This window comes from Lagopus muta, chromosome 2, assembly GCF_023343835.1.
Source record: "Lagopus muta isolate bLagMut1 chromosome 2, bLagMut1 primary, whole genome shotgun sequence".
Classification (NCBI taxonomy): Eukaryota; Metazoa; Chordata; class Aves; order Galliformes; family Phasianidae; genus Lagopus; species Lagopus muta.
This window is the reverse complement of record NC_064434.1, coordinates 80,157,242-80,173,232: the sequence shown is the minus strand read 5'-3', so window position 1 is coordinate 80,173,232 and position 15,991 is coordinate 80,157,242. Positions and strand designations below refer to the sequence as shown.

The window sequence follows — 15,991 nt, the reverse complement described above, 5'->3', positions numbered from 1 at the left end:
TTCTCTGTTTCAGCAGTAGGTAGAGCAATGCTCAGCTGGGAGAGCTTGAGGGGATGAAACATGAATTTTAAATATAGTTCTCTCACCAAAATAGCAGCCTACATTCCCTTACTAGAGATCTAAGGTGCAAGCAGTTCTCTGTGCACACACTGCAACTCCAAACAGCACGGGCTGCATGCACACACACAGGACAGTGGAAAGCAGGAAACTAATTAAGAAGTGATGAGGTTTTTGCTGTGAACAGGTGCAGTCAAGTTGGCAACTGTTCTGTAAGTCCAGATGGACCTCCAAGGTCCCTGAAGGGCGTGCGCAATGCATGTGAGTGCCAGCCCAAATTCCAGGCAGCTACCTGACTTTGTGTAAAGGACCAACCATATTAGGCCTTGCCTAGCTGGAAGAGCTGCACAGATGGGATGAGAGCTGGGGCTCTGCAGGCTACGTAACCCTCTAACCTAGCGACCATGGGTCCCTGTCCTGCTCTCTGGCAGTGCAGCAGCCTCAGCACAGGGCTGTGGGGTTGGAGGGTATGGAGCCCTAGATGGACTGGTATCTCCAAAGAGAGCCTGCTAGCGAAGGCATCAGGAGTACCTGAAAGGCAGCCTGCAGGGAGAAATGGTGGGACAAGTCACTCAGGGTTTGCTGAAGAGAAGAGTTGGCAGCACAACAGTGAGCACAGGCTGGGTTTCTCCAGCTGCACATGTAATCCCATGAGGATCATCTTCAGCATGTGTCTCAGGGACATCCCCAAGACTCCTGGCATTGCTGCAGGCCTGTGTTTTGCACAGTTCATCGAGCCTAGGGGAAGAGCCAAGTTGGATGTGACCCATAATTGTCCAGCTGCCTTGGGGCCAGCAGAAGCTGAAGACCTCTGTCACACTCAATAGCAAGATGGGTCACTCCTTATAAACCGCCTCAGTGACATCCCTTCCTAGCAGCAGCTGAGAAGGAAGGAAAAAAATAGTGAAAATATAGGGAGGAAAACCTGCAGGGAACATCATGCTGCCTGCCGTGGGTCAGAGCAACCCCTGGCCCAAAGCACCTCTCCAACCCTGGCTCTGGTGGCCAAGCCCTTGGTGTATGGCTGGGCATGAGCCAGAGCAGCACAGGCCACAGGCATTTCATGGAGGATCCCGGGGCTCACCTGTGCTGCCTGCCCTTCACAGCTGGCCAGCTCTCTTTGTGAGGATGACCATACTTTGCAGTCAGCTCTGGAGATTCAATTACAGCCCGTGTTTCTGCGCCACTTGCTGAGAGCAGCAATTGATAGGCTGCAACCCGAGCTCCTCTGGAAAGCATTGGGAAAACCCAGAAGGTAAGCACAGCTACAACCATGAGCCAGCCCCGGGTGCTGGGCTGCTGCTGCCCACCACATGTAATGTCTTCCCTGAGACTGCAAAGGGGCTGCAGGGAGGCTTGTCCTGTTGTGTTGGGGCAGGCTGAGTGCAGCTCTGCACTGCACCCTGTGCCCCTGTAGCTCTTGTAATCCCTCCTGTGGGAGTACTCCAGAGTAAGCTGTGAAGTCCCATCCCATGCAGGCAGTCAGGGTTCCTATGGGGGCTGTCATCCTCCAGGCCTTGCCGCTGTTTTCCACCCCAAGCCCCCCCCACCTGTGTTCTCAGCTGGCCGTGACACTCCTGAGGCTGCACGGACATTGGGTTGCTATTGTAGTCCTCAACACAGGTCTGCTATCTCCATCTCACTCACCCAGCCTCCCCTCACATACTGCCCTGTTCCTTTGCACCAGAGGTTACATGGGTTACAGCTCCAGGAGCAAGAAGATAAAACAGAAGCTACGCAGACTTTCTTTTCACATGGTGAGGAATTATTTACACTCGGGTTGGGATTTGCTGCTCTACTAATTTTGTTGTCTCCTTACTTGTCCCACATTGCAGCTGGCGTTCCTTGCCTGCTCCCTTCCCTCACTGCCCCCACTCTCATTCTGCTTCCCCTGGCCTGCTTCGGCCCAAGGAAGGTGAGTCCTCACCTCAAATATCACTGAGTTTTACAGAGAAAGAGGAAAGGAGATGCAGAACTGTCTGACCTTTAAAACAGCCACATTCTCACATTTCCTCCCCCATCTCAAAGCAGCTCTTTGCTCTGCTGTAACCTTCTCTTCCCCATCCCAGCATTTATTTATAAGTGCAATCAATAATTAAGGAGCTGCCTGCCTTCCTCGGCTGCAGTGTTGACAGAAGCACCGCTGATGCTTCCTGGCTCAGCCTGGTTGCTCTGCTCACTGAGGCTTTTAATTTTCTCCACTGCCTTGCTGGAAACACAGCGACAGCCCACCCAGAGATGGCAACAGCAAGGCAAGCCCTGCCACAATGAGCACTCCCTGTATGCAAAGAGAATCCAGGCGGCTTTCCCTGCAGAGAGGACAAGAGGGCACGAAGAGAGGGCTGGGGCTCTGCCACCCGTCACTGGAGGGAGGGCGATGGCAGCTGGCAGCTCCTCAGCCCTTGGCACCAGGCCATGCAGCCCTGCAGGGATGAGGTGCATGAGGGGGAAAGAGGGCACCGAAGGACAGCATCAGCTCTGCAGCCCTCGGCGGTCCCAGGCTGTCCTACCCCATCAGCGTCCTCCCGCCGCAGCAACCACGCTGACATTGTCCTCACTGCGTTGGGCTTTGTTTTCCCACAAGGAAAGGGGGCGCTGCCCTCAGCTGGAGCAGCCCCTGGGTCTCTGAGCTGCTTTCTGGCAGCCATGTGAGGGAAAGGGGCTGTGCTCCCCGTGTAAAACCACCTGGTCTGGCAGACTTGATCCCCCCGTGCTTCATGTCCCTGCATAGCGCCTACCCCTGTTGCAAATACTTCGGGCTGATCAAAACACAGCAGAACAGGGAGAAGCTGGAATTAGGGCAGGAGAGGGAACAATACACATCCACAAGCTGTAATGTGCATCATGGACTTCTCAAGCAACTCAAGAGACCATACAAAGTGAAGGAAGTATCTCCATGGGGCTCTGGAAAACAGTTTCCCACCAGCTCTCATCTCCAGCAAGGGAAGGAAAAGGCTTCACACCTGCTCTGAATGCTGCAGAAGCTGCAAGAAACAGAAGGAAGAGAAGGTGCTCACCAGATCCTGTTCCTCCTCCACGTGGAAATCCCACCAGCATTCCTGCAGCAGCTGCAGGGCTGTGGCACCAACCCATCCCCCAGGAACAGTGTTTGGTGACCTGCGAAAGTGTTTGGTGACCCTGGTGACCTTCGTTACAGCCCAACCTGCTGCAACTAGCACTATTTCTGAGCATTTCTCCTAGGTACTGAGAGGCTTGTCTTCCCCATCCCCATTCCCCAGCTAAGTGACAGTGAGGGGACCTGTGCTGCAGGGAGAGGAGCTGAGGGGCCCACTGCAACACAGAACTAACAGTGGGAGACCCCAGAGCTAACAGAGAGGCCCTGGTGCCACGATGATGGCGTTCCCTGAGTATCAGGAAGAGCCAGCAGAAGGTGTTGAAGTCCCTTGAAGAGAGAAGGGATTGCTCAAGGGGTCAGCAGGTGTTGAGCCAGCAGCAGCTGTGGCTGCATCCTCAATTTTATCCATTACTTATAGCAGCTGGGAGTTGGGCACAAGGAGACCAGGTCCTCTCTTCTCTAGCATCTCCCAGTCTGGAATTCTGCCACCATCTCCCCCCTCAATCCTACACAGCTGGGGCTGAAGTCCGGGAACGCAGGGGAAGGCACGACAGCTTGAAGTCTGCATCCACTGGTAGAGTTGTGTTGGTTCTTCACGATTTTTCTGTAGCTTAAAGGGTGGAGAGGAAGGGAGGAGGGCCTGGCACAGCTCCTGCTGAAGCTAGTTTGCCATCTGGCATTTGGATGAGATGCAAGGGGCTGAGCAGGAATCACCAGAGAGGCCTGAATCTTCTGGCCTGATGCTGGAGAGATCTCAGCGAAAGGAGAGTGTGCTCCAGCAGCAAGGAGAGGGGCTGCAGACAGGAGCTGCTGGGTCCCTGGGCACAGCTCCTGCTGCCTGGAGGTTTTCAAGATTCTGTCAAGAAAGCATATGATCTGAAAAATGTACTTGAAATACGAGAAGAGCCAATTAAACTATCTAGCCTAGGGAGTTCCAGCACCAACATCAGAAAATGCATCCACCCTGCCATGAGCAGCAAGCATCCTAGAAGGAAGGGGTTCCCCATGGTGGAGTGCTGCCAGCTGCTAAGCCTCCCACCTGCCAGCATCCTCAGGCTCTTTACTAGGACCACTCCCCTCACCTCCTGCTTGGTTCCTGTGTCATAGTGGAAAGGCCAGGGCAAAATGAGCTTCACAGCTCCTGCTGCTCTCAGTACCCAGGAGTGAGCCTGCAGGACACAACGGGATACGAGCACCGCTCCCCACCATGCAGTGCAGGCAGCAGCTGGGCTGGCTCCTGTGAGCAGGGCAGGGGGCTGGAAGGTGGGAGGTGGAATCAAATCCAAGCTAATTAAGGGTAATTACTGCTCTTCCCAGGAAGCAGTAGGAGACAGAATTCACAATCAACCCCTCTATTAGTAGCTGTCAGCAGCTGTGTGGTTCCTGCTGGGACCTAGGGGGAGAGCGGAAAGCTTTGTGGGAGAAGCAGCACACATGCATGCAGTGCTTCTCACCTCATCAGCGCTCCCCATTCCTTCAATGCTGACTTTGCAGGGAACTATTTTCTCTCCTGTTCCTTTCACCACTTCCTCTAGGAATGCAGGAGATGTCAACTGCTTTTTAGCAGCATTTTTCAGTGGGAACCAACAGGAAGAAGGCTTGGAGACAGAGCCTTGAATCTTGTCTCCACCCCTCAGCATCTTCATTTTGTCCAGCCCCCATCAGTCTGGCAACTTTCTGTGCTTCTCTGAGCTTCCCATGGAAGCAGCACAAGCCGCTTTGCAAGGAGAATCCCTAGAAGCAAGGACAAACTTCACCAGCTCCTGCCCAAGCAAATCCCTTTTGTGCCAGGCACGCACTGATCAGCAAATGCCCCTCTCACAGTCTCCAGCCATACCCCAGGAGTGTGCACGACACAACAAACCATGCCTGACAGATTGGGGTGCCCCACTGCAGAAGCCACCCCATATGGCATAAAGAACTTGGACAAAGTTGTGTCCTAAACTGCAGTGAATTCTGACCATTGTGATGTGACATGAGGACAAAAGGGACTGCAGGAGATGCCCTAGCAGGGCTGGCTGGGAGGATTCATGCATGGATTTTTTCCCCTTCCACTGCTGTTCCCTCCAGATGCCACTACAAGCACGCAGCCTGCCTCTTGCTGCAGGCAAGAGCCTTGCCAGATGCATTGTGCAGTCCCCGAGGAGGCAGCTGGTGCTCTTGTCATCCCATCAGGGAGAAACCCAGCAGCCCATTAGAGTCCAGGAAAGCTGCTGTGCTGCAGGAAAGAAAGCACCTGGGCAGCTCAGTCACCTCCTCTGCTCATGCACACAAGCACACACACTGCCCCTTGGAAATGGCAGCAGTCCCTGCCCAGTGACACTGCCACAGGGCTGCTGCCAACACTGCAGGGCTGTCAGCAGTCCTTATGCTGTGTGCTGCTGGGAGAGGACTCTCCATGGGCTCCTGTGCCCTCTCACAAAGCCTGAGATTTTGGTGCTGCAGAGATCATGCTCAGTTATGAGTTTAGCTCTGTGGCAGATCAAGCAAGGATTTTCCCTGCTCTCCTCAGAGTGGTGTGGTGCTGCATTCGCCCTTCAAAGCTCGACTACCTGCAAGTCCTTACAAAGGCACGCACAAATCAGAGTGGGAGAAGCCAGGCAGGATAACATATTTCTAGTCTCACGCCTGGGACACCAAATAGGTTGTCACCATCCAGCCATCGGCCTCAACAGCATCCCAGCCTCAGATGCCCTGTGTGAGACGCATTCCCCCCATCAGTGCACAGGCTCCACTCCTAGTTAGTTGTTGTAGTACTAGTTTCTAACAGAGTTATGCTGTTCTCTAGCTCATTTGAGGAGCAACAGTGCCTAAGACTGCACACCCTGATGGAAGGCATGCATGAAAATAAACAGAGGAAGAGTTAATGCAGCCATTTTGAAGTTGCTGCTCCTTGTTTTCAATGATTCAAGATCCAGTTGCATCCCATTCCACAGCTGACTGCAGCATGTGAGCCATACCATCTCTGGGATCCCATGGCTCTGGGCAGGCAAAGCCAGACCCAACTTCAAAGCATAGCATCTGCATCTCGTTACCATGAGGTGGGCTGAAGGCTTTGCCACTGCAGGCTGCTTGAAGGCTCTGCTCAGTGCAAGAGAGAACATTCATGGCTAAGTATTGCCCCCAGTCTTACTTTTTCAAGCTCTAGAAAGCCCCAAAGATGTTTAAACGCCAGCCTGGCCCATAGGCTGCCTCACTTGTCCCCAGATCTGGAGCACAGCAGTGTCATCCGCCTACAGAAGAAAGCACATTGCTGCTGAGGTCCTGCTTCACACCGCTGAAAGTCACACAGCACACCTCAGGATCTTGATGCTTTTTTAGGTCTAAATGTCTGTTGTTTCGCTGTGAAGTCTTCAGGGTAATCTCAGGTCACATTCATCACATCCTCACAACCAGGAGGTGTCTTTTGAATGAAAGGCAGTGCAGCTTCCCAAGAACACCAGCTATCTCGAGACTAGCGAGAGTATCATGAGAGCTGGCACCAGCGTTGTGCGCACTCCCACGGGGCACGCAGTGGCTGAGATAGTGCTGTACCCACTGCCGAGCCCGTCAGCGCTACGGAAGTCACATTTCAGCTGGAAAATCTGTGGGCAAACACCGAAACGCTTTGATCTGAGAAAGGGGAAAAATGCGATGCGCGCTTTCATCCCTTTGTTGACTCCTTATATTGTGTGCAGTCCCTGCATGTGCTGCCGACGATGCTGTTCCCTAAGCCCTGCCTGCTCCCCGTCGGTGCCCAAGGCGCTGTTGCCGGGCTGGGGCCACGGCCAGCCCTGCAGCCACCGCGTCCCCGGATACCGGCGGCAGCCCCGGCAACGGCCGCGTCCCCGACGGTGAGGGGCGGAGGGTACGGGGCCGGGGGCGGCGGGGAGACGGGAGGCCGGGGAGAGAGAAGGGGAGGTGGGCTGAGTGTCTGACGGGCCGTGGGTGGGGGCAGCCCGCTGCTTTCCTTGCCATCCTGTGAGGCTTCCCCCCACCCCCCTCCCCAGTTCCGAAAGAGATTTCCTGCTCCTGAGGCCCCTCCCGGCAGCGACCCTCATCTCTGCTGGTGTCACCCAGGACCGTGTTGTGGCCCTCGGCGCTGGCTGGGTGGTAGTGGCCGCATGAGCCCTATTCCCGAATGTCTGCCTGGCCTCATCCTTCCTGATATCCAGTTACAGATAAATTCCATTATATTTGGAGCTAAGTAGATTCCTCGTCTGACATGCATTTTTTCCCTTTACTTAAGGCCCATTGTGGAGACTCTTTAGGAGCTGCAATATGCTGTCCTAATGGATCCTTAGCATCAGCCCTTTTGTGCGAGTGCCAGAGAGCTCTGCAAGGCAGTGCTGCTGGCTGTGGGACTGCCGGCCTGTGCCTCCTCTCACCTGCACAGGGTGAGCACAGCACACAGGCAGGGAGAGCTGCCAGCACATCCAGGGTTCTGAGAGCTTCATCCAGTTTTGAACTGCGGTGTCCATTCCCAGAGCAAAGCAGGTGCGACTGAAAGGCTGCTCTGCTGTTTAAATATGTGCTCACCATCTTCCAACCCTTTTCTGACCACAGAAAAGCCATCAGAAGCCCCATTTAGCTGTGACTGGCCTGGGGGACAGAGTGACACAGATGCTTTTTGAATAGGATGAAGGGCTGAGCAAGGAGAAAGCATTTTCCCCAGTCACCTCACCTCTGTCAGTGCCACCTCACTGCCATCCGACCGTGCTATGCCCTTCTGCAAAAGCCCAGCAAGCACCAGGAGCTCAGTTTTCAACAGGGTTGTGCAGTCGGTTTTCTCCTCTTTCCTCTCAACAGCAGAGGCAGCAAGCTAGCAAAGCCCACTACAGAGCTGCTAGGGAAAGGGATCATGCTGGCTGAGGCAGCACAACCTGGGACAGCAGAGAAGGGACTGAAGGGCTGTAGGGCTGAGGAATGCTGTGGGACACGATGCTAAGGGGCTGTTGGCTTCTATGTATGACATGATACTTTTGATTTTGCCCTTTGCCCTGAGCCATCCTCTTGGTCTTATATGAAGCTGCCCTCTCTTCTGACACTGCCAGCCCACGTTCTGCCTGATGCTGCTTTTAGGTGCCTCTAACCCATACGGCCCAGTAAAGGTCAGCATGGCTCTGCACACCCTGACAGAGGATCAACAAGCCTGGGTATTCAAGAAGCAGACTCATTGCTCGTACCCATCAGGGCTTCCAGACAATCACTGCACACGTGGATGATGCACACAGCTGAGGTTACAGCTCCTGAGATTGGGGTGGGAAGCAGCAAATGGGAAAGTTTCGTCTGGGAAAGCTCTGCATGGCTAATAGGACCGAGCATCCTGCCTTCTGCTCCAGGCTGGTTCTTTTAGCTCTTATCTGCTGATGTTCAGGGTGGGTCTGGACAGGTCTGAACCGTCTCATCTGTTAATGGATGCTTGGAAGGAGTTCAGCAGGAGAGTAATTGAGCAAAGTATTAAAAAGTGCATGCACTTATAGTAAGCATCTGTCTGTAAATACAGGCAAACTGGATCAGACCAGAAGATGATCTGGCCCAGTATCCCCTTCTAGCAGTGACTATAAGCAGGTGGAAAACCACAAGTATGTGTTCCTTTCTTCCAGTACTCTCCCCACCTCCAACCATCTTCAACTCAGACTGAGCCAGGTGTGGCTTCTGAGCATTGACTCTTTCACAAGAGGTTTCTTTTCCTTGAATTTATCCTGAAGCCTCCACAGATTGTCAGCACCTGCAATATCCTGCGGCAAGGCATTCCCCAGTGAAGAACCCCCTTTTTCTTTTGTTTTAAACCCATCCTGACAGCTTTGCCTATTTCTTTCCTGGAACAGACAGCAAGCAATCAATTCTTGTCCATCCTCTTCAACAACATTTGAATTAATGCCACCTTATTACCTGTTCATTCCATGCAGTATCTAAAGACCTCTTTGTGCAACGTACTGCATAAAGATAAGCTGTTTTGTTGTGGTGCTCCAGGTGCAAGCAAAGAAGCAGAAGGGCTGGCTGAAACTGTATGATGAAATAGTACAAGCAGAGCACCCTTATGGCCAGCCTCCATCTAAGGTTGCCTTTTTCTTAATCAGGCAGCCTGGCTGGAAAGCACAGTGGTGTTTTCCTGATCCCGAGCCATTTTCCTCGTGCTTCTGCTGAAGGAGAAGCGGGCCCTGAGCAGGATGCAGCAGGCAGCAGGTGGCAGGGGCAGAGCCATCCCCTCTCTGCGTCCCTCCCAAAGCAGGCTCATGGATGACTCGTACTGCATGCACCGCATCGTCGAGGATCCCGAGTGGTGCCTCATCACTGTCCCCCCACTCACTGAGCTCTGCCTGCAGCACATCGTCCAGAATTTCACAAGTAAGCATGGTGGGGAGTGCTGGTTTTTTGGGAAGCGGAGGGGCAGCGAGGCAGGCAGAGGCAGCTGGAAGGCGCAGTGTGGTACCCAGCCCTGCCAAAGGAGCAGATGGGGAAGAATATCTCCTCAGGCAGCTAGTTAGACAAACTGCTTAGTTGCTAAGTGTGTACTTGTATGCTACAGGGATGGCTTTCGTCTTCTGGGCTGCTATCCAGGACGTGACTCTACCCTAACCTTGTCCTGTGGCTTCTTTTTCCTGCTGCACTCAGCTTGGCTGCAAGCAGGGCTCTGAAGTTGCTGGTTCCTGGGTCACGCATTACAGCAGCAAACAAGGATGCAGCCCCATCGTGCCAAGTGCTTATAAAGAGATGCAGAAATACTTCCATCTCAGAATACATGTGCTCACAGCTTCAGGCTTCCTCCACAGCCCTTGGTGGGGACGTGACAAGTTCTATCCTCAGGCAGCAAATGTGCTTTTGAAGCAGGTGGGTAGATGAAGCATAGTATAATATAAAAAGCACGTCTCATCTGGAACTGCCTGGGAGAGGGAAAAGAAAGGGACAACTCATCACTCAGTAGAGCAGCAACAAGGATCAAAGACAGGACTAACGATGTATCCATGCTGGGACTGTAACTACATACATGCACAAAAAAAGAAAAAAAGAGTAATTTTTTGCCAGCTTAGCTCCCTGCACCATCTGCCGGATACTGAGAGGTGAATCAGCATCAGCAGGGGGCCTAGGCAGAACTGCAGGGCCACCCCTAGTTCCACAGCCCAGACCAACCTCTCCTCCTCTCCGTTCCCTCCAGACAACCCTGTTTTAGATCGTCTTCCACCTGAGGACCAAAAGAAGGTGCTGGCCAGGCTTCCCACAGACCTTCCACTCACTGTCACTGCCAACCTTGTAAGTGATGAGGGCTACTGGAAGAGGTGCTGCACCGACCGTTGGCAAGTGTGTGACGTCTCCAACCATGGAGGCAGCTGGAAGCGGATGTTCTTTGAACGTCACCTGGAAAACATCCTGAAATGCTTTGTCCCCAACACCACAGACCCTGACCAGGTCCTGGAGCTCATCCCGCTCTGCAGAGACTATGTGCAGAAACTGGAGGTTGATCAGTTCCTGCCACCGGTGCAGGAGGATCAAAAGGAAGAGACAGATGACCTTTCTGATTCAGGGAGTGATTTGGGGTTTGGTGAGGTCTGCATTCATCACTATGACCTGGGAGCCCTCGTTCCTGCTCTCCCTCTCCTTGAAGAGCTTAATCTTACTTACGGAGTGAAGGATTGTGGCATGAACTTTGAGTGGAACCTCTTTAAGTTCACCTACCAGGACTGCTGCAACCTGGCTGCTGCCGTGAAGATGTGTCACAACTTGAAGGTAACATATCCCAAAATGAACCTGTCTTCCTCAGCTCAATCTTGAAATTGCCTAGAGGAAGAAACCCAGGGGCAAGTTTTGCTTGCTGTCACACCCTTACCTTTTTAAAGGGAAGTGAATGCTATCTCTGCTGATCCAGGGGCTCGAGGGGTTGTGCAAAGGCCATCCCAAAGCACTGGTTGTTTTTCTGTCCTTTACCCTCAGATTTTCAAGCTGACACGCAGCAACGTGGATGATGACAAGACCAGGCTGCTGGTCCGCAACTTGCTGAATCACCCCTCCTTGGTGGAGCTGGACTTATCCCACAACCTCATCGGAGACAAGGGGGCACGAGCTGTCAGCAAGCTGATCAACTGCAGCAAGTTAGAAATCCTCCATCTGTGTAACAACCAGATCTGTAATGAGGGTGCCCAGGCTCTGGCCCAAGCGCTGGCAAAGAACTGCACCCTGACCTCCCTGAATCTGCGCCTCAACCACGTGGAGGACGAGGGTGGGGAGGCTATGGGCTGTGCTCTGCTGACCAACACCACCCTGAAGTCCCTCCACCTGGGAGGCAACAGGCTGGCAGAGCCAACAGCTGTGGTTTTCTCCCAGGTCCTCACTCACAACTCCACCCTGACATGTATCAACTTCTCGTGCAACCCCATCGGGCCGGTAAGAGAAGCACTTTCTCCGGGCAGCTTGGCATCCTGCATGGATGCATGGTTTGATGTCTGAATGTGGTCCTGGGCAAGCTCATGGGGACCCTGCTTAAGCAGAGGGTTGGACCAGGTGACCTCTATAGGTCCCTACCAACCTCATCCATCCTGAGATTCTGTTGCAAAGCAAATGCTGAGCCTGATCTTCCTCCAAGCCATGGGGCGAATGTATCCCTTGCTATCTGCAGTCTTGCTGTGATAACAATCAGCTGCAAGCAGTGAATAGACAACAGTAGACAGGAGGATGGAGGTTTTCCATGGAGACACACATCTGTATCACTCACAACATGTTGTTATGGGGCTCTCAGGCAGGAGCTGGCTTTGGCTTCTGGGCAGAGGGGCTTTCCCCATGAGAAACCAAAATCCAGGCTGTGTGCTTGGGAAAATCACAGTCTGTTTACCCGCGTGGGAGTAGATGAAAACAATGGGTGGCACGAGATGAGCGCCTCATTTGTACCCTCATTTGTACTTTGAATCTGCTGTGCCCTCTGGCACGCAGCAGAGCACAGTTTCACCCTTCCCAGAATCTCTCCTGTCCATTACACACTCAGAGGAGATTGTTAGAAAACTGACTCTGTTGTTGAGCCCCTTTAATTCACCCCACAGCTCTGGAGCAGTGCAGTAGCTCTGAAGTGTCACATCTGGATGCTTATATGTGGCTCCTGAGCCATACGCTCGCATTTTGCAGGCAGAGGAGCTGCTGCAGATCCTACTGTATCCCTAAGAGCTGCAGTGTGCACCATGCCCACAAAGCAGACCATTTCTCTTCTGCTGATGAACTTCAGAAATCTGAAACTGGACAGCTAAATTCAATCATGCCGGTTCTCAAACTTTCTGTGCTGCTTCAATTTTTCTCACTGTCACAATAAAGAGACAGCAAGACCAGCTGTCCCTGCTGGCAGGAATATCGGCATCATTATGTTTGACAATGGCTTTAAAAGGATTTGATGGCAGAAAACCTTTTGTGAGATCTCATTTTCTTTTGTTCTGGACATGGAAAACTGCTGGAGTGTAACGATACAAAGGGACATGGGATGGAAAGGATTAGAAGGGTTTTTGCTTCGTAAATAATAATCTTTGTGGTTAGCATCTTCCATTTGATGAGCTTTTTCAGAACCCACTTGTGAAGTGTTTTTATCTTTATTTTATATATAGGGAAATGGGAATCTCTGTGAGGAATGCATCAAATTCTGACCTCTGTATTCCTTTAAGAAGAAGCTTCTCTCTTTTCTCACGTTCTGTCCTTTAGCAAAAGGTCTAACAGTCAACGTGCTGAGGAGAGGACTGCCTGCACAGCAGAGATGGGGTCAGGGCATGTGTTGGGCACCTGAAAGAGACAAGCTGTGGGAAACAAATGTCAGATTGCTGCATACCTGAAGACAATGCTTCAGGCAAGGGAAGGAAATGCAAGGTGTGCTGCCTCCCTACAGCTGTCTACATTGGAACAGTTTGGAGCAGGCTGCCCAGAGAGGTTGTGGGTGCCCATCCCTGGAGGTACTTAAGGCCAGGTTGGATTGGGCCCTGGGCTGGTGGGTAACAGCCCTGCCCATGGCAGGGGTTGGAACTGGATAGGCTTCAAGATCTCTTCCAACTCAAGCCATTTTATGATTTTATGAATCTGCATTGCATTGTCTGACCCATGCAGCATTAATTGTGTGAGATGTTCCCCCACAAAAGCCAGCCCTGCCCAGGAAATGGCACCCAAGGGAGATGAGCAATGCATCTAATCCCACTGCTGCTCATCCCTACCCAGCAGGGTGCTGGAGACTGAGGGGCAGGGCAGCGCAGACTCCTCGCAGGTTATCCTCTGCCCATGCCATTACCCAGCCTGAGCTTGAGGACTCCTGACACGATACCCAGAGGGAGTCATTAGCATGTGTCATATCACTGTGTGCTGCATAAGGCTACACTCCTTCCACGTCCCTCTCTAGTGAGCTACGTTTCAGGCTTGGGAGAAGCCTTAGGCACTTTTGTCACTGTCTGACGGGCTCTTTCTCACCTGCTGCAGGATGGTGGGAAGCAGCTGCTGGAAGGGCTCAGGTGTAACCAGACCCTGACTGAGTTTGATCTCCGCCTGGCAGAGGTGGGTGAGGAGAGCGAGTATCTCATCAGCCAAATGCTGTGGGCCAACAGGGATGCTGCCCGCCTGCAGCCTCTGCTGCAGCAGCCTGCTGAGCCTCTCTGACTGGACAGCTGCAGCAAGCAAGGAACTGAAGGTATTACTGACTGCTCACATGGTGTCTGGAATAACCAACCTACCCCTGCACGCGTGGTGGCAGGCTTCCAGCACCCCAATCCAACCCCTGCCCTCAGGGCAACACAAGGGCTTGGGTCTCTCCCAGCTCTGAGCGACCCCACACCCACAGACCCACTGCTGACAGCCGCTTCCATGAGTCATCTGAAACTTTTATTACACCGATTTGGTTTACAATCTTTGTACTTTGATATTTCCAACAAAAAAGGCAACATTGTGATATACTGTTTGTACATATATAGAGAGACGGACAGAGCTAGATCATATTGACATAGTTGAAAAGTAAAAACTGTTCCCAGTGCTCACAAAATAATTTGTTCACCATGTACCCGCTTGTGCCTTGCTCTGCCTGATGGACACAGGCCACCCGCTTGATGCCATCCATGGCCACATAGATCAGAAAGGATCGAGTGTGAGGCTGTCCCCGCTGCCAGCAGCCACACAGAGGGGCCCTGCGGGTCACCCCAGAGCCCTTGCAGAGTATTGTAGTGCCTTTCTGAACTGTTTGTGGATGCTTCAGAGGCTACATCTGCAAGAAAATACAGCCAGGGGCAGCTGCTGCGAAACCTTCCCACCCGGGCTCCTCCAACTACTTGTTTTACATCCTCGAAACCGAGGTATTGAATAGATTTATTTGCGTTTACAAAATATTTCCACTGAATGACACACCTGAATGAGATGAGAACTCGTGTTCAGAAACAGCAGAAAAGACGACCCAGGTCAGCTTCAGGCTGAAGGAGCAGCTCTAGCAGTGAGGGTGGGTTGGGGGCTTAATGGGAGTGTCTGGCCCTGGGAAAGCCCACAGGTAGCTCCAGATACAGGACCATGCTGGACAGCCAGTTGTGTGATGAAGGCTGATGCCAGGAGGGCAGGGATGTGATGGCGCACGCACTGGCCAGCACAGCCACTGAGGAGCAAGGGTGGAAAGAAAAGGGCTTGTGAAAAATGCAACACCTGAAAAAACGTTGACTTGCTTTCCAGGATGCTCTCGGCTCCTTTTGCTGCACGCAGCAAGACTGCCAGCACCACCTAACCACCATCCAAGCATGCTCCTGGGCTGTGTGCCTCCTCTGAACTGCTTGGACACGACAAGAGACCAGCAGCCTATTACCGCCAGTGTGCGAGGCTTCAAATTATGGATGAATTGGTAACAATTAAAGCCCCTACAGCTGATAGCACCAGCAGTTTCTCTGTGTGATGCTGCCATTGCCGTTGGGTCACTCGTCACCTTCAGGCTGGATTACAGGTGCGAGCAGCACCAGCTGCAGGTACCCATGCAGGCTGGGAGCATCCCCCTGCCCATGGGACATATGTGGGTCTGCATCAGACTGACGGGAGAATGGGAGGAGGAGGCAGAGGAATGATAGAGGTGCTGGGGGCTGGCTGGCAGTCACAGCAGATGGTGAGCTGTGCTTCGTGCAGGCAGGGCGAGGAGCTGGTGGCAGCTTCCTGAGCCTCTTGGCTTCCGCTCACAGCAATGGAGGTTTGCAAGGTGTCGTACTGGCATATGTTGCCAACAGGATGGCAGGCTGCTTTCAGGCACCAGCTGGGGGTGGAGGAGCAGGAGGATGCGTGGGGATTGGTACTGCACTCAGCATCCCTTTGCTTCGGCAGGGCTGGATTTGTCTGTGTTGAACTCCATCCCCGCCTGCCGCCTACATGCTGGCCATCACAGCCAGCCACGGTGTTGCTGAGTGGTATTCAGATACAGGGGAGGGAGAAGGGGACTGTGCCTGACCTATGGAATGGTGTAGTAGAGCCAGCTGTGTCTCCTGACAGAGGGGACATAGCCCAATCCCTCTTCTGGTGACAGTGGAGAGGGCTGAGGCCTGACCTGGTGTGTCTGGGCAGATGGAAGCAGCACAGAGCCAGGCTTCACATCAACCTCCCTGGGCAGAGGGGACAGCAGAGATGTGAAGCGAATCCTCCCTGCAAGCTGCGCCCGAAATAGCCAGCCCTATCACATCCCTGTCCCTGGCCATGATGGATTAGCCTCTCCCAGGCACAAGGCAATTTATTCATTAGTGACATTTACACCTTGTGGCTGCATTATCCATTGCAGTTTGTGACACGTGCTCCAGCTGTCAGTGCTGGTCCTGGAGGCAGCAGTGTTGCTCTGACGACACAGTGAGGCCCTGCCTGGGCACCTCAGCTGGGAAAAGCCTCCTCCATCCAATGTGTCTTCAGGCAGGAAGGGCT

At 53.0% G+C, this 15,991-nt stretch overlaps 1 protein-coding gene across 1 annotated transcript; it reads left to right on the top strand.

Annotated features, from left to right (window-relative positions):
* Positions 1 to 6,884: 6,884 nt before the first annotated feature.
* TCTE1 (t-complex-associated-testis-expressed 1) lies at positions 6,885 to 13,872 on the top strand. The gene is made up of 5 exons (XM_048935590.1): positions 6,885 to 6,966; positions 9,196 to 9,463; positions 10,272 to 10,840; positions 11,045 to 11,494; positions 13,547 to 13,872. Exons 2-5 carry the CDS (start codon positions 9,286 to 9,288, stop codon positions 13,721 to 13,723), a joined length of 1,374 nt encoding a protein of 457 aa, XP_048791547.1. The 5' UTR covers positions 6,885 to 6,966; positions 9,196 to 9,285; the 3' UTR covers positions 13,724 to 13,872.
* Positions 13,873 to 15,991: the final 2,119 nt, after the last annotated feature.